The sequence below is a fragment of the Dipodomys spectabilis genome, unplaced genomic scaffold (genome assembly GCF_019054845.1).
Source record: "Dipodomys spectabilis isolate Male_0828 unplaced genomic scaffold, ASM1905484v1 ptg000081l, whole genome shotgun sequence".
In the NCBI taxonomy this organism is placed as follows: domain Eukaryota; kingdom Metazoa; phylum Chordata; class Mammalia; order Rodentia; family Heteromyidae; genus Dipodomys; species Dipodomys spectabilis.
This window is the reverse complement of record NW_024870758.1, coordinates 14,862,507-14,881,247: the sequence shown is the minus strand read 5'-3', so window position 1 is coordinate 14,881,247 and position 18,741 is coordinate 14,862,507. Positions and strand designations below refer to the sequence as shown.

Here is an 18,741-nt window from a genome sequence, read left to right as displayed (position 1 = left end):
AAATGAGAGGATAGACCAGTTCCTAAGTGGTTCCTCTCAGGCTCTGGACCAACTCCAATAAGATACTGAAAGGTTCAACATCCATCCAGCAGCTGGAGCATGGCTCTGTCTGTGATCTGGCCTTTGGGTTTCCTGAAAAGCCATGTCCTCTGGGGGTGAAGAGAATAGAGCTTTATTCTCAATAAACTAAATGATGGTATAATGACAGACACTCAGAAAAGTCCAGCTGTTCTTCTTTGTTAAAACAAACAAATAAAAAAAATCTATAAGTCAAGGTGCTGGCAGCTCATGCCTATAATCCTAGCTACTTTGTAAGTTGAGATCTGATGATGGTGGTTCAAAGCTAGCCCAGACAGGAAAGTCCATGAGATTCTTATCTCTAACTAACTAGAAAACTAGAAGTGGAGCTGTGGCTCAAAGTGGTAGAGCACTTGCCTTGAGCAAAAAAGCCAAAGGATAGTGCCAAGGCCCTGAGTTCAAGCCCCACAGCCAACCAAAAATAAAATGAAATAAAGTAAAATAAAAAATAAAAACTCGCTTGCCTTGCATGCATGACACCCTGGTTCGATTCCTCAGCACCACATAAGCAAAAAGAAAAAAGCTAGAAGTGGCGCTGTGGCTCAAGTGGTAGAGCGCTAGCCTTGAGCTGAAGAGCTGAGGGACAGCGCCCAGGCTCAGAGTTCAGGCTCTATAACTGGACCCAAAATAAATAAATAAGTAAAAATAAAAACTCTATAACCTGACATCCTGCTTTTGCTCCAGAAGAACTCTATCTCAATCAATGCTCAGTTGCAGCAAACGTCTCACATTCCGGCTGTAATACTTTCCTGGCCTGTTTTAATTTTCTCCTCACACTCATGATTTATATCTTACAATATTGTGAGCAAACTCACATATTTTTTTTTATAAATAAATGGGATGTAAGTTATATATAAATAAAAAAATTCAGGGTATGGAAAGGGGTTATAAAAGTAGACTAGAGAAAAGTAATTGGAAACAGAGAGGAGAGAAATATAGAGCAGAAATTGAGTAGAAGGAGAAAACCACACATTCTTGTTAAGAATACCAACTCCTCCTGACACAAACAATAAATAATTGAGGAACTTAGTCACCACACTCTTTTCCTCTAACTGTATCATCCCCCACAACTGCACAGCTGCCTGTATGCAGGTTCTTTAACAAGCCCACAGGTGCTACACCTGGGAAGGGCACATTTAACATTGGCCATTCTGCTTCTCTTTAGTCGGGAAATAGAAACCCCAGAAGCGCAGTAGTAGTTGTGAACAGTTACACTTTTTGGAATACCAGTACTGAAATTCCATTTCCTTTCTTTCAGCACCTCACCCCAACCTCAGGCAGTGGGGATGGTCTTCCTGTGCGCCTGCAGGCAGGGAGGTGCTGGGCACATACTTTACATTGTGGAATTACAGCCTGATCCAAGGGCTGCAGCCAACCTGTGTTGACACAGCAAGCATTAGATACTCAAACTCCACAGTGCAGCCTCAATAACTCCAGCAGACCATGAAGTGACACAATTGCCACAGAAGGCTTTTGCTTAAATCTCCCTCTTCCTCCCCCATGTCCAAGATGGGGCATGTCTGGGCCAACAGTCTGAAAGAAGTGGGGGCCATGAAGGCCTAGTCTTCTGAGTATAATCATCTCAGGGACAATGGGACAGAACTGAGATGGTGACCAGGGGATGGAAGGGGAAGTAGAGGAACTCCCTGATACACGGTCTTTTCTTTCCAAAGACAAGGAGGATCCTGTTCATTTGGAGTTAAAAATTGTCATGGGCTTCCCTGCCTTGAGTCTCCAACAGGCCCAGGAAAAATGAATTGACCTTGAAGTTCCCATCCATCCTCCTTGTTCCCTGGATGCTCATCCTCTCAGAGAAACTCAAACGTGAGATGGATATAAAATTTAAAATTTAAAGGCAAGTGGTTTAGAGAAACCACAGCTGACAGCGTCCAGTCCAGAAAGACTGGAAATCTCTGACTATTTAGCACTTTATTTTGTTGACGCTCTCTTAGATTGTTCAAAAAAATCAAAATGCATCTAATGGCAGGGGACTGGGCCAAGTGACCCGTTAGTGGACCAGCTTTGAGACTGTGCCAACCTGGGGATGATAATTCAGAGTGGCAACGTGTGACCAGATTTAGAAGGAAATATATATATATATGTATATATATATATATATATATGTATATATGTATATCACCTTTCTTTAGCAGGGGTGGGGAAGGCTGCAGAAAGAAGGGAATTATATATAAAGGGTTTTCACAAGAAGTATTTAGAGATTCCAATCCTCCAAGTTTGGCTTTTGCAATTGCTTGCAGTAGATTTAAGCTTAATCCAAATGGTACACAGATTTATATTTTCTTGTGTCTTTTTATAGTTCAATCCCACATTACAAGAATTACCAATGTGCTTTACTTAACACTGGCAGCATGGGAGTGGATTCATCTTTCTGAAGCTTTGGTACAATGTGTCCTAGAGGAACTGCCTACAATCTACCACTCTGAGAAACAGGAAACTGAGAAGTGTGAAAGAACAAGGCAAGAGTGGGAGCTGCATTCGTTTCCCTGTGTACTCCAGGTACGAGCTGCAAAGCCCTAAATGCCCATTACGGTGCCTGCCTGCAGCTACCTCTGCCCTCTTTCTCTGAACTTGCAATTCATCTGTATTTTTGCAGGTTTGTTCTCATAAACAAAACTACAAGATTAGTCAATATTTGCGAGAGACTAATTTTCACCAGGTATTCTGGGACATTTTTTTCTCTTCTCTCACCCAGAAGACAAGCCTATCAAGTTGAGGATTACTGATTTTTCTATGCCACTGCCTTCTTTGTGTTCAGAGGCTGAAATCTCCAGTCTGACAAGGCCACTTTTCTTCAGGTACAAAGTGTAGAAACAGACAGGAGAATCAATGCAGCTGTCAACTACTGAGCCAAACATCAAAGAAGCAAAACAAAAATGTAAAATGGTGTAATTGGGCTAAGCCTTTCTCTTAATAGTTATTTTTCATTAGGAAGAGGAAGAAGAGGAGGAGGAGGAAGAAGAAGATGAGGAAGAAGAGGAGGAGGAAGAAGAACAGAGGAAAGGAGGAAGAGGAGGAGGAAGAGGAAGAAATTGCCAGTGGCTCAAGCCTGCAATCTAGGAGGCTGAGATACGAGGATCACAGTTCAAAGCCAGCCCAAGCAGGAAAGTCAATGAGACTCATCTCCAACTAACCACCAAAAAGCAGATGAGCTATAGCTCAAGTGGTAGAACACTAACCTTGAGCAAAAAAGTTCAAGCCCCAGGACCAGCAAGTATATGTACATGCATACAAGTCTGCGCGCGTGCGCACGCACGCACACACACACACACACACACACACACACACATACACACACACACACAATGGCATTTATGGCATCAACTATGGGTTTTATAATTATTTTAAATTAACCTGACAATATTTATTTTTATCTTAATTTACACAATACATATGAGTAAGTATAACCCATAAATACTAAAGTCATTTGATGTCATGGATCCTTTTCAAGAGAGTGAGACCAAGAAAGTTGAGATGTGCTACACAGAAGATGAAGTACTTGGTCAGGTCCACCACTAACAGGCACTAGGTCCAAGTAGCTCCTCCCTTGTCTTTGGAACACAGGATGAGGAGGCAGCATCGGGTAATGCAAGTACCTCAGAATCTCTATGAGTGCTCGTTCTATGCCCTGCATAGTCTAACCTTTGGTAGACTGACATACCCTCACGGCACCCTGTAGGAAGGTAGGTGGTGAGCACATGTTACAGAGGCAGAAAGCTGGAGTGATTGACTCGGGGCATGAGAGCCAGGACTACAGGTCCTGAGCCCACCCAGCTACCCTGCCCTGGGCATAGTCCTCCCTGTGTGTACCTCCAGCCGGTGATCGAATCATTAGTTGCAGGATGAATAGCCTGGTGGTTGATAAGTGGACCACACATGGCTAATGGCTCCCTCATGCCACTGCCATCTGTGAGACCCTTGGTTCACTATTTCAGAGACTAAACCTGAGAACCACTCCTGGCCCAGCTCTGTGTGCATGTGAACTTACATCTACTGAGGAGAGAGTCTGCACTTAAGTACATACAAGGCATTTACTTACTAGTAGAGTATCAAAACCAGGAGAAAAGTCAAAGTAAAGTCCAATGCAAGATAAGCAGGATTCAGAAACAGAAAACAGATAAGCAAACAAGGAAACAGATGACACACAGGAAGAACCAAACAGAAAGGGCCTTGCTGTTGCAGTAAGTAGCCAAATGCTGGGAGAGGAAGCTCCTTTCGGCCTGGGGTTCAGAGAAAGGTTGGACTTTCTCAGTTCTTAGATGGAAGAGGCAGAAGCCTAAGTAGACATGAAGTTGAGAACTTCAACTGTGGGTAGTGAATGTGGCAAAGTGGACAGGCCATTGAAAACCTGGGATGTAAGTGGTAGGCTAGAAAATAATAAATATCTTCGCTGTACACCTGGAGTTTCACTGCTCGAGTGCATTTTCCTATGATGGGACTTATGAGACTCAAAATTGATTTGTGCATTTCAGATATTGGGTCTAGTGGCTCTACTGGAGCTCTCAATGGAGCTTATCCACAGGTAACAAAGGATCCAGGATTTCAGGGTCTCAGTTACAGCTGACCATTATGTCACAAATAAATAGCGGTGAAAGCTGACAGATTTTCATTACTTAGGTTGTCATCCTACCATTTAAAAGGTTAAGTGTTACACATATTAACAATGAATAAATATATTCACAACAGACACTCTAGAGTGAGATCTAGAAAGACAGCCATCTTTTGAGGTCAGTCCCTAGCTCAGGAGATGTGAGAGAGATCACAGAGAAAGAGAGCACACAACTGATCTCCTGGGCTCCTTCACAGGCCATGGCTCTGTTAACCAGGGGTTCTGCCAGGAGGTACAAGAGCACTGTCCCAGGTAACAGAAAAACACTGCTTTGCTTTTCTCAGGTGTACTGTAAAAGCCTCAAATGAGTTTGTTTGGGTTTTCTTGGCTGTGTCACTGTGATTAAAAAAAAAAAAATCAAATGTGTTCTGAAAGTTTGCCAAAAAAGCATACCATTTCTAGGCTTAACACAGAGTTGTTGGTAGAAGTACAGTCCTCAAAATATCAAAATTCTGTGTGTTCATTGCTACAGAAATCTCAACCATTCACATTCACATTGCATTTCACCGAGGTGACCACAGGGCCCAGGCATACCTCCACACACCCACAGCTTCACACTCACTATAGCGATGACAGAGTTGGCACAACTTTTCACAACGCTAATAATCTTTGAGCTATGGAGCAAAGAGCTGGATTCAGTAGAAAACGCTGTGTCTTGGCTTGAAGAAAGATTCAATGAAGGCAGGCTGGGATTTTTTCAGTGCTTTCATTTCACCAAACAGAATAATGGGTCATGTCATGATTATCTTACAGTAATTTTCTTTTTGACAGCACTGGGGTTTGAACTCAGGGCTTTACAATTTCGAGGCAGGCACTCTACCACTTGAACCACACTCTTGGTCTTTTTTTTGCTTTCATTGTTTTTCAGACAGGTTGTCTTATTTTGTTCCAGGGCTGACCTCAACCTATGATCCTCCTTCTTGTACCTCTTTTGTAGCTGAAATTATGGGCAAAAGTCACCACACCCAATTGAGATGGGTGGAGGGGGGTGGGTCTCACTAACTTTTTACCCAGGCTGGTCTTGAAGCACAATATTCTCAGTCGTTGCCTCCCAAGTAGTTGGGATTACAGGTGTATGCCACCACACTTGGCTACTAAACTATATTAAGCTGAGTAGTCTGCATGTTTTTAATCTGTGGTTTTTAATTTCTAATTTTTTAATCTGTGGTTTTAAAGATTGTTTGACTGCCTAGTTGTATAAGAAGAAAATGTATGCTATTTAAAATTTATACATATATAAATATATGCCATTCAGAACTGTGTGAGCTTCATTGCCTAAAAGTACCTCTTCACTACTCAAGTTTGAGGCATAACATTCTAAAAACAAAGGAGGGGAGAGGAAAGGAATGGAAAGGAAAGAGGCTTCTCTGCTTGCTAAGTTTTTAAAGCCAACATTTCAGCAATGCCCCCCTGGCGCCATCTGGTGGTTATGTTTTGACAAGTCCCAGGATGGCTTGAAAAAGCATTGCCAGGAACCAGTGATGAACATGGTCCTCAGAACAAGAGAGCTGGACAGATGTCTGTACAAAACTAAGCATGAGGCCTCAAAAAGCACTCACTTGGCACTGTCCAAGAGGCTCACTTCCCCTTTGCTGGTCTCACGCCGGCAGCCCCACCTCCTATCCTCTGCCCTCTGTGCTCATAAACAAGGTTTACTTGCTCAACAAGAGAAGCAATAAGATGAGATGCATTTAACCTTCCTTCCCACCTTACCTGTCTCTTCCCTGCACCCACATTTCTTCCTCCACCCTTCCTGCTCAGCCTAGAAATCAGCTGCAGTATTTCCCACCTTATAGTAAACAGGCATCCATCTCTACCCCCACATCCTTCACATCGCTGCCAGGCTAATCAGGAATCTGAGATTCTGAAGATCATGGTTTGGAGACTCTCCTACAGAGGATCCACACACATCCTATAGGCCTTGTCTGGTGTTCATCTGTAGTTCATTTGTATCATTTCTAGTTAAAATCAATCGGGTACATATGAGTAAAGTAATCCCTTGAGTTTCTGTGGGCTGCTCTAACAATTTCATTGAGTCTAAAGATGTGTCGGATCTTTGATTTATATCCAGAAGCACAGGTCACAATCTAAGACTTGCAACTGAAGTAGAGGGTGGACTCTCCTACAGGCTGTGCAGGCTGATCTGTCTCCAAGTAGACAGTGTCAGAACTGAACTAGACGGTCAGACACCCAGCTATAACCACTGCAGAATCTGGTGTCAGAAGTGTCAAGTGGTTATAAAGTAGCAAAGAGATTAATTTTCCCTCTTTAATAAAGGAGAACAAATTCAACATTTATCAACCAGCAACTGGGTGCCAAGTTCTGCACTCATCCATATTAGCATCTAACACTTTCATGAGCACTTGGCATATGCTGTCAGGGTCAGAAGCAGAACCCATGTTAACTTCATGTCAATGTCAGTGTAGAAGCTTCTCCCCAGTTCACAGGTGAGAAAACTGATTGAGGTCAAGTAATTTAATTAAAGTGAAAGACCTGGCATCTGACAACAACCCAGATCCTCTGTTCAGAGTTAGTCCTTCAACCACACTATCATCCTGGCAAATGACAGTGGGAGAAAAGTATCTACCTACTAGATGGATAAATGATAGAGCTAGACGGATAGAATTAAGGAAGTTTTAATTTTAGATAAAATAGAATACCATGAGTAAAGCTAGGTGCCAGTGGCTCACCTCCGAGTAGCCAGTGGCTACTCAGTAGGCTGATATCTGAGGATCAAAGTTCAAAGCTATCCAGGGCAGCAAAGTCCATAAGAGTTTTATCTCCAAGTAGCCAGTAAAAGGCTGGAAGTTGAGTTTTGGCTCAAGTGCTAGAATACTAGCCTTGAGCAAAAACACTAAGGGATAGGACCCTGAGTTAAGTACCAGTACATACCCCCCCTTCCTCTCTCTCTGCTCTCTCTCTCTCTCTCTCTCTCTCTCTCTCTCTCTCTCTCTCTTTCCCCACCCCCCACACAACTGCCTGATGGATGAGGCTGGGCTGGGCTGCTATTCTGAAGGTCATGAAAGTCTCACCAAAAGTCCTGACTTTCAATCATCAGTAGCAGAAGAGATCATACTGGTAATAAATGACTGACCTTTGGTTGTATGGACCTTACATGAAATGTAGGCCCAGAAGGCTATCAGATTCTATACTGTGACTATCCATCATATCATTTTTGGACCAATGTACCTACTAAGAACTTTCAGGAATCAGACATATACATACAGCAGGTGGAATAATGAATACAATGCATACAGCCAGAGCAGCTCCTCAATAGCGTCAGGGAACTACAGAGTGCTGGCTGCTAGATCCACCATCCACTCTCTTGGTCCTCAAACTCCCTTTTCAGCCTGCCTTGCCTCTAGACGTCAGAGGGATGAAGGCATCAGCTTGAATGGGGCTTCTGGAAGGAAGGCGACTTAAAGGATGCTGATTCAGCCAGGAGGGCTGGTTTTGCCTCTCCCCTGATTCCTCTTACAGACTGCATTTGAAACATAGACATGAGAGGTGAAAGTGTAGAAGTCACTTTGGTGACCATGAGGTGATCTTCTGGAGGGAAGTGAGTCTAAAGTTAGGAGACTAAGTTTCCATTGACAAGAATCCCTCAGACTTATTTTACATGAGAAAGGTGAAAACTTCCATCCTATGGAAGCCACAGCAACAGCAGAATAGTAGTTCTCTGACTGTAGTGGACATCCAAACCGCCTAGGGTTCATGGTAAAGACAAGTCTAACCCTCAAGTTACTCTAGGAGCCTGGCCCCTGGTGCCACCATGATGCTGACAGATAGCTACCATTATCAGTGCTGAGAATGTTTGTACTAGAAACTGATCCCAGGCCTTCTGCATGTAGGCACATGGTCCACCCTTGAGCTCCACCTCCAGCCCCCACTGCAGTTTGAGGCCATTGCTTCTAAGCTTATCTGCTCTAAACTGCCCAACATGATCCTTCAGACCCTTCAAGGATCAATACTGACAACGTGCCATCAACAGCAAAGGCATAATATCCAATTGTTATGAACAAGGTGGCCCGCTGCCGAGTCCAATTGAGAGCTTGCCAGGACCGGCCACCAAATCATCTCCAGAGCTTTCTGCTGAGCCTTAGCAATGCTGTCATCACATCTGAGTGAGGGCTCCAGCTCTTACCCTAATGCAGAAAGGTCTCGTTCTTGAAGAAAAAGTGGTCTAGACCCACCTAAACTAATGTAAACGAGCACAGTTCCTTAAAGCCCTGTTCTTCGGGGTCAGATACTAGGTAGAAAAAGATGAACCAATAACCTGGGCTCTTCATGTTCAATTACCCGTGAAGATCAAGACTTCTCAAGGTGTAAGTTCACCTGCCTTGCTCAGAGTCTAAGGACGATGTTCCCCATCTACACACACAGTCAGAGATTTTCTAAACAAAGCTTTCTGGCCATCTGCTGTCTGCCAGGCCACCCAGGAACCTCTCTATTTAGTTACCAAGGATAAGCTTCAGATCCTGCTTTTTTTCTTCTTTCCTAAAACATAGAGCACTTTCATTCTGTCGTTGGGTATGTGGGTTATAGGCAGAGAGACTTAGAGACTACCATATCGAAGAAAAAGTCGTCTAGACCCACCTAAGTAAATGTAAATGAGCACACTACCTTAAAACCCTGTTCTTTGGGGTCAGATAGTAAGTAGAAAAAGATGAGCCAATAACCTGGGCTCTTCCTGTTCAGTTGCTGACACCTAAAGCTACCTCCCACTTCTGCCTGCTCAGTTACTGCAGCTGACAAGCAGGTAATGCCCTTCTGAATGTTGGCTGCACAGGGGAGTCCCACAGATGAAAGAAAAGCTCAGGTGAGTCATGTACCACACCTCACCTGTTCCTGGAGATGATCAGGCCAGGCCTGGCTCAGGTTCCCAACCAGCCCCAAATGTCCCAGCGGGGACCCCAGGCCAAGTCTGGAGTCCCAAGACAATTCTCATCTAAAAGATCGCATGCATGGAGCTCAAGTAGAAAACTCTGCCTCCAAATAAGCCCCAGGACTGTCCCAAAGAGAAACCACCCCCAGACAGCAGGAACTCACTCTATTTATTTCTGGTAGTGAGAGGAGTTTGAAGAGCCGCCTCCTCCCCCTCGGATGGCATGAACAGCTGTTGGAGATGATGCTGGGTAGTGTCCGGGGCGGATAGGCTTAGCTGTATTCAAAAGGAGAGAAAACAATGTTCAGATGGAAGTGGAGCAGCAACCCAAATACCTACCATCTCAGGTGACAAGAATCACAGTGCTTATCAACATCACTAAACCTTTCTGAAAGCAGGAAGCCTGACCTCTTCACAGTGCCGTTAGTGATCCATGGGACCTACATGTTCAGGGGGCAGAGAGAACTTAACCATCCACTTATTTTTAAGAAAACGATGTTTAAGCTGGGTGCAGATAGTTCGGGCCTATAATCCTAGCTACTCAGGAGATTGAGATCTGAGGATCACGGTTTGAAAGCAGCAGAGCAGAAAAAAAAAATCCATGGGACTCTTATCTCCACTTAACCAGCAAAAAAGTAAAGAGTGAATTATATTAAGTGATGTAAGCCAGGCCCAAAGAAACATGGGTCCCATGGTTTCCCTTATTTGAAATAACTAGTACATGTCTAGGACAAGTAAAAAAGGTTAAAAGCTATGTACATGACCATATAAGATGATGTTAAGTGAAATGAACCCCAAGACAGGGACACAAGTGGTTTTTTTCTTTCTTGCTATTGTTTTTAATGTACTTATAATGCACTATGTGATTCTCTTATTCCTTTTGTATGTTCTTTCCCCATGGTATAACCCGTTTTCACTGTATTTGATTCCAGTGCCCTGCATCTTGTATATACATTTTTACATTTGAGGAGGGGAAGGGATATAACAAAATGCTTAAATAAGGATACTGGTTGACCCATTGTAACAATGAGATGTATAAGGCACTATGTTGGAAACGAACTTTACAATTTCAGGGTTCGGGGGAGGAGTTGGGGAGGTGGGAAGGGAAGGGATGGTAGGTGAAAAACAAAGGAAGAGGTAACAATGCTCAATAGGAAATGTACTTATTACCCTACTCATGTAACTGTAACACCTCTGTACAGTATTTCTACAATAAAAAATATATATGGAAAGAAAAAAAACAAAAAAAAGAGTAGAAAATGAAGGTATGTTCAAGTGATAGAGTACTAGCCTTGAGCAGAAAAGGCCAAGAGAGAGTGTGAGGCTCTGAGTTCAAGCCCCAGTATTACACTGGCACATACACGCACACAGACATGCACACACACATTTGGTAAATAAAGAATCTGAAGGAAAGGACTTTGGATTTTAATCTGTGGTTGATCTACAGGTGACCCATGGATTTCACAGCACTCTGTATAATCCCTAAAACCAGATGCAGAATTCTACTTGTGCTGAGTTTTCTGGGGACAGAGACCAATTTGCCCTAGATTCTCAAAGGGTGAGAAATCTAATAGGTTCAATGAATCACTAATCTAAGGGATTTTTAAATGAAACATCAAATCGCTGGCTCACAAGACATCACAAGACAGCAATATCTGATGGGAAGTAAGACTACATGTATTCAATTAAAAAAAAAAAAAAAACTCTCCAGAGAACATCTCTAAATCCCTTTTCATTCTGATGGTTTTAACCTGGCCATGACTCAGTAGCTGCACTGTCTTTCCATAAATAGGCAAAATGCCCAAATCTATCCATGTAGGTCCTCTAGGGGCTGGAACTCCAGGGCTCCCTGCCAGCCTGATGCCACACCCGCTCACTACTGCCAGCCTGGCTCTTCCCGGGCTATTCCAGACCTGTACTTGCAAGCAGCTTTCCCCGGGGGCCCTGGCTCTATACTGGTTTCTTTATAGCTTTGCTGGGAGCAGAACACAAGGAACCTTGCAGGCTTTGCTGAGAATATGTATGCCAATATTCCCAAGAGTGTGGCTCTGATTCTAGCCAGACCTTTGCCTCCAAAGCCAGCTGGCTTCTCTGGCCCAGCAATCCAGCTCTGAAGAGCCCAGGGCAAGGGGCATGTCTCAGGATGGGGCAGCAGGTGCTTCCCATGGATGAGCATGAGAGGCTGTGATGGCCAAGTTCTGCAGGTTTGCAACCTTTCAGATCAGCAGGATCTTAGTGGAGGGGGTCCTATAGGTCCCCCTCATGGATCACTGAGGGTTTGTGCATACCGATCTGGGCTGAGTGTGCCCTCCTGGCCATGTTCTTGGCTCGCACGGCCTCCTTGATGCGATCCACCTCCTGCTGGTAGCGTTTGCGATCACGCATGGCGTTCTCCTTAGCCTCCTTCAGTGCACTCTCCAGGGCCTTGACACGCTCGGCGGTGGCCCGAAGTCGCTTCTCCAGCTTGGGCAGCTCACAGCGCAGGTCGGCGTTGTCCCGGACCAGCTGTCCAAGAGGGGCGAAGGGGGCCACAGTTACCACTTGCCGGCTGGACAGCCACATGAGAGTGAGCAACAGCTGAACAAGTGAAACTCAGTGAGTGGTAAAGAAAAGGAAAAATCCTACGCCCTGAGACTCTAGTTTGCTGGGTTAACTGGATGCGAAATTGGGGAGTGGGAAAGATGTAAATTTAAAGGCTATTTCTAGCCTCACAAAACTTTGAGGCAAGACTTATTTCCTGTTTTGTTGGTGCATGAGAAGTGTGATTTACTACTGTAGGGGATTAACATGAGAAAACTGAGAAATTTAAAGTCCGTTCAAAAGCAGGGTATGAAACACATGCGTGTTCTGGAACTTTCTATGGTGCTTCTTCATGGCAACATCAGTCTACATTGGCATTGTGTTGGGATCCTGCCCAGTCACAGATACAAAGGCTGAGAGGAAAAAAGAGTGGAGTGTTTGTTTCTTCTCATCTAGCCACAGGAACAGGCTGACCCTGGGTGAAATGTGGGCTCAAGTGTCAGTCCCATTATTTCCTGCCACCCAACTTGGTATAAATTATGTGAGTACCACATGTTTTTGGGGGTTTCACATCTATAAAACAAAGAAACTACTGAATGCCACTATTGTCAGGATCCAAGCAGATCAAGAAAATTTTGAAAACTGGGAAGGTATTAAAGCCAGCTCCTGCAAGCCTGGCCTGTTTTACTGACCCCCCACAGCAGCTGCCTGGCAGAAATTAGGATTTTAATCAGTATTCCTCGAGCCCATGAATAAAATAATGGATTGCAGAAGCCAAATTTCAAGTTGCCTGAAAGTTTCAGCCTATGTAATTCTCACCATTTGCTGGAATGACTTCAACCGTGTTGATCTATCATCCTGCCTCTAGGGGAAAATGCCATTCACTAGCAGGTTGAAAAAGAACATGTCAAAGGAAATTACATCCCTGTGGCCACGTGGTCCAAACAGTCGGACCATTTCTGTCCCATCCCCAAGAGTAAGGAGTATGCCAGCATTCAGAAAAGATGAAGACAAATGACCTGCCTAAGTGCTTGGTGTGTGTGTGTGTGTGTGTGTGTGTGTGTGTGTGTGTGTGTGTGTGTGTGTGTGTGTGTGTGTGTGTGTGTGTGAATGCTTATTACTCTCTGCGACACTGATCACATATCACAGCATGGTAATGGTCAGAGAGGGTACCCAAGCTCACCAGGAACAGGGCAACAGGGCAAGGAGGGACTGGTTCTGATACATCCCTGTTCTCCTACCTATGGAAGGAAGCTGTCTACTTCCTCCCTTGGTTGTAAAAAGCAAAAACAAACAAAACAATGAAAAAAAAAGAGAAAGGGACCTGAACCAGCTTAATGGGCGTGCCTGGCATTTCTTGGAGGCCACAAAGGCCTCAGGGACATCACAGGAAACAGGCCAACTGGAGTCCAAGGTTGGGGTAAAGGCAGGATGAAAAGGTAGGGTTCTGAATGCCTCACTTCCCCAAACTTAGAGAGCTCCCACTCTATCCTTACTAGCTGGCTGCCATTAGAGAAACTCTTTGATATATCAAGGAAATCACTATTAAAAGATTCTTATTGTTAGTTTTTTTCCAGATCATTTCTTGATATGTTTCCCAGGCTGGTCTCACACGGTAGGCTCATGTAAGCCTCCTAACTAGCTGGGACTACATAGGCATGCCACCATGCCCATCAAGAAGTAACTAGGATTGTAAGCACCCTTCCAGCATTCACATTCACTGACAAGGTATAGCCCTTTTACTATCAACTTCAGAGCCTTCTCTCCCAACTGTGGCCCACCTGGTGAGGCTGCTTTCCAGGAAGGAAAGGGCGGTCGCTGAAGCCAGCGGAGCTCTCCTACCTGTTTGTGCACCTTGGTGAGCTGCTCTAGGTTATTCTCCAGGAAGGAAATCTTTTGCTTCTGGGCAGCACTGCCCCCTCCATCGTCGCTGTCCAGCTCCACACTCTGTGTAAACATGGAGTGCCAACGGGGGGTGGCCATCACACCTCCAACCCCAGCCCAGTATGTGTATGCCACATAGTAAAAAGTCCTTTAAAAATTGCCCACCAAAAGGTAAACCAGAAGCAAAGATAAAGTTCTAAAAGTTTAACATCAACAAATGGCCCCATTAATTTCCCTAGTTTGCACTGAAAGTATTGTGAAAAAGAAAAAAAGTTAAACAAGAAAAACTTTCAGGGCTGTTTTTTCCCCCCTGCAGGTAGGTAAATAGAGTTTCTTAGCAAAAAAGAAAAGACGAAAAAGAAAACTGCGTTCAGAAAGAACCAGTGTGTATATCTAAAGCAAAGACCCATGTTAAGAAGTCACCAATGGTCCCAGACAAGTGTCTACACTGCCACCAGTTAGTGTTAATGGCCTTTTTTGTCCCTTCTCCCAACTTGGCAACGGCTCGGTGAGTCAGTCTCAACCCAGTCACAGGATCCAGGTGCTGGGAAAATCCTTGAAATTTATCAGATCTTGAAATTGGCAAAAACACTCACTTTTGACAAGCAAGGTGGTGCAGATAGATACTGCAGAAAATACATGTGTGAACAGATCCTGGATCCAAAAATTGCGAAACACATTTGCTTGATACGATTATAGAAGGGATCTTCACCTCCTTCTTTTTTCAGTCATGGGGCTTGAATCCTGGGCTTGGGCTTTTTCCCTGAGCTCTTCAGCTCAAGGATAAGTGCTCTCCCATTTCAGCAAAAGCGCCACTTCGGTTTTCTGGTGGTTAATTGGAGATAAGTCTCACAGATGTTCCTGCCTGGGCTGGCTTTGAACAATGATCCTCAGATCTCAGCCTCCTAAGTAGCTAGGATTACAGGCATGAGCCACTAGCACCCGGCTCTTCACCCCATTCTGAAGAGTAATGACTTTATGACCATTTCTTCAGTTTCAAACGGAAGGTTCTCAAACACAGGTTCTAAAACTGGAGTCTGCAATAGGATCCCCTAAGAATCTTTGGTTAAAACTCAGCTTGCTGCTGGATGCCAGGGGCTCACCTCTGTAATCCTCCCTACTCAAGAGGATGAGATTTGAGGACTGAAGTTGGAAGCCAGCCCAAGCAGCACAGTCCGTGACTCTTATTTTCAATTCCCCACCAAAAAGCTAGAAGCAGAGCTGTGGCTCAAGTGGTAGAATGCCAGCTTTGAGCAAAAAAGCTCAAGGACAGCACCCAGGCCGAATTCAAGCCCCAAGATTGTACACACACAAACACACATATACACAAAAATCATACTGGTCTAAAAGTAGATCACAAGGATTTTCTGTCAACGAAGTCAGGGAAGTCTGAGCTCCTAACCCTCTCTTACGCCTCCTCCTCCTCCCTTAGGCTGTATCTTTTCGGTTCTTGTCATAAACTCTCATCAGGTATCCCTCCTCTCTCTAGTCTCTCCTTGCAGGGCCTCACTCTCCTCCCTGGTCCAGGTCCCACACTCATGTGCATTTGTTGATTGTGTTCTTTATCTACTGCCTTGATCACTTTGCTATCCCATTATGCTCTACTTTCTCTCTTAATTTGCATTCCTGGGATTGTAAATTCATTGGACCGTTCTAATGTTGTCAGGCACCAAGCCAAATTCATGCTCTGTGTTTCAGCTTGACATACATACTACTGCTCAACGACCTACTTGCCCAGTCCCAGCAAATGCCCACCATAGCTGCCTGAACCTCCCTAAGTCTTCTCCATTCTCTTCCCTCCTTCACTAAGGACCAAGCCTCCACATTAGCTGAGGATCTAATTATGGCTTGTTTCCACAGACATGCAGCTCCTTGTAAATACTTGGCTCTCAAACTAACTTCTAGGAAAAAATGAACCTTTTCTTCTTAGCAAGTAGTAGATCTATCATGCTATTGATCCTGAGCTCTACCAATCCAGACTCCATCAATGACCAACCTCTTTTTACTATATTTGGGCCCCTCCCATTGAGCTTTCAAACTTACATAAGCATGAAGGATAAATAGATATATACATTCAAACATACATTCACCTTTACATGCATATGAGCATTGTTCCTAACACCCTCCTTTGACCCTGTCATATCTCGCCTATGACCCACTGTTCCGTATTCAAATGTTTTGCAGCAGTTGCTCTCTGGCTGCCATCACCTCTTGTACTTCTGCAAGCTGCCCAGGGAGTCCCAATGTGGAATCTCCCCAAGATTACTATACAACATGAAGACCAAAGACGCTCAGAAACAGAGAAACCCACAGACCTGCATTCTAAACCTATCTGGCTCCCTCCCCCTCCCCGAAATCTGATACAATGTCATCTTAACACCTTAATATCTGAGCTTCATTCCACATCTGCTTCGGAAGAATCCTGACTACCCATGATGTAAGGTTTGTGGGAAAAGAGGAGAGGGGAGCTAGGCACCTGTGGTTTGCATACGTAATCCTGGCTACTCAGGATTGAAGTTCAAAGCTAGCCAGAACAGAACAAACTTGGAGACTCTTTTTCCAATTAACTAGCAGAATGCTGGGTCAGAGGTGTGGCTCAAGTAGGAGAGTGCCAGCTGTGAGCAAGTAATCCAGGATAACATCACAAAAGGAAAAAAAGAGGAAAGAAGGAAGGAAGGCAGGGAGGAAGGGGGGGGGGGGGGAGAAGGAATAGATACTGACCCGCTTCACCAGCTCTGCCCCCAGCCCCTAATAGCCTCCTGATGGCCTTGGCCATCTGACATCAAGCTGCAAGACCAACACTGCCTGAGGATAAGACCATTCTGTGCCAAGCAGATAGTTTGCGTTCAGAAGGGGCCAAATAAATATATGCTTAACGCAAAGAAAGGCCAGAGCAAGCACTATAGCTTCCTTTTACTAAGAAGGAAAAATCAGATGGGAGAATGTTCCCAAGTAATTTTGCCTCTAGCACATTCTTTTAATAACATTCTCTGGTATGAAGTAATTAATTTTTAAGTACTGCCAGCCCCAGTTTAAGCAGGTAATATTTCAACTGAAAATGATTCTCTCAGCCGTCTCTTCTGTTCTTCTCAGACTCATTCAGACACAATGAAACTCACCTTTTTCACTCGGGTGGTCAGATCCTGGACAAAGAGCTTGCGGAGGTTATGAAGAGTCTGCAGCTCTCTAGACTGGAAAAGAAAATTGGGTTTTCTTTAATGCCACTTCAGTGAGAAGACACTGAACTTGGGACACATTTGCCCCAGATTTTTCCAACTTGCTTTTGGAGCCCAGCATTGTCTCTGTTGGTGCCTCCTGTGACTTGCCCAGCACATCACAGCAGCACCTCACAGTGCAAGGGCTTTTTTGTTGGTTGGTTGGTTGGTTTTGTGCCAGTCAATGGGGTGAATTCAGAGCAGGTACTGTCCCTTAAGTTGTTTGCTCAAGGATGCCACTTCACCACTTGACCCCCAGCTCTCCTTCTGGCTTGTTAGTAGTTAATTGGAGAGAAAGAGTCTCATGCGCTTTTCCTGCCTGTACTGGCTTGGAACTCTGATCTTGGTTCCTGAAGAGCTAGGATTACCTGGTCTCTGTGCCACTCTTGATGGAACCAGTTTGTTCAAATTATCTCACAAAAATTTCCAAGTAAGCTATGTTGCCTCTAAATGGTTTCCACTTACCTTTCCTTTACTTTCATTCTTTTTTTTTTTTTTCTTTTTTTGGGCTGGTCCTGGGACTTGAACTCAAGGCCCAAGTGCTATTCCTGAACTTCATTTGCTCTACCACTTGGGCCACAGCTCCACTTCTGGCTTTTTTTTGAGTCATTTATTGGAAATAAAGAGTCCCATGGACTTTTCTTCCCAAGCTGGCTTTGAACCATGATGATCAGATCTGTGCCTCGTGAGTAGCTAGGATTATAGGCATGAGCCATGGAACGCAGCTCCCTGTTTTCTTTTTATTTATCATGTTAACATTATATGTAATACTGACAAGTTAAAATTAAAAGCCGTAATTTCTCTCACCCTAACCGCGCCTTCATGCTGGTCTAAGCCCACATGCTTGCTTTAAATCATTCTCAGCCTTTTATCCAAAGGATTGTGAGCAATTACCTAACCTTCCTATGCTTCAGTTTACCTGTTTTAACATGTGAATTAAAAGCATGGTTTTTAATTGTCCAGACTAAATGAGAGGATCCTTAGAAAACACTTAGGATAGTTTCTAACACATCGTAAGTGCTCAATAAACATTATTAATATGAATTTACTCATGTTTCACATCGAATACCATGCACCATGACTTCATTAGGTCTATATTGTTTCTTTCATTGTAATAAAATTCTTGGAGAAATGTTTTGTGGGGTTCCCTGCCTTCAATTCTAATTGTTTTCTATGAATAAAGCTTTATGAATCATATAGCTAAGGCAAAAAGCCTAAACCAAACCCAATGGTCTTTGCTAACAAGACCAGAAGTTCAAAAGTTTTCCTTGGGTTCAAGTTATCACACATTTATTATAAAAGGTATGTATGTTTCTTCCACATTACTTTCCTAAAGGGGAGTAGGACAGATTTCACTCACCAACACAAGGGTTGCAATCTGTCTAGACTGACCTACCACAGAATGGTAGGGAATGCAATTCCCACACTCTCATCTTAAAAAGGAAGAAACAGGCACAACACTTCGGAAACACTAAGAGACTGAGAATAAGGAATCTCTGTTAATTTAAGGCCTTATTACGGAGTCCAATTTA

The 18,741-nt window shown here is 44.0% G+C and overlaps 1 protein-coding gene across 1 annotated transcript in view; it reads right to left on the bottom strand.

The window, feature by feature from the left end:
• Kif5c (kinesin family member 5C) overlaps positions 1–18,741 on the bottom strand; it is a 156,368-nt gene that overhangs the window by 1,898 nt on the left and 135,729 nt on the right. The window contains exons 22-25 of the mRNA XM_042683474.1: positions 17,114–17,185; positions 13,953–14,057; positions 11,879–12,095; positions 9,755–9,866 (exon numbers count right to left, since the gene is read on the bottom strand). Of these exons, the coding sequence (XP_042539408.1) occupies positions 9,760–9,866; positions 11,879–12,095; positions 13,953–14,057; positions 17,114–17,185 (501 nt within the window). The 3' untranslated portion in view covers positions 9,755–9,759. The remainder of the gene's footprint in view (positions 1–9,754; positions 9,867–11,878; positions 12,096–13,952; positions 14,058–17,113; positions 17,186–18,741) is intronic.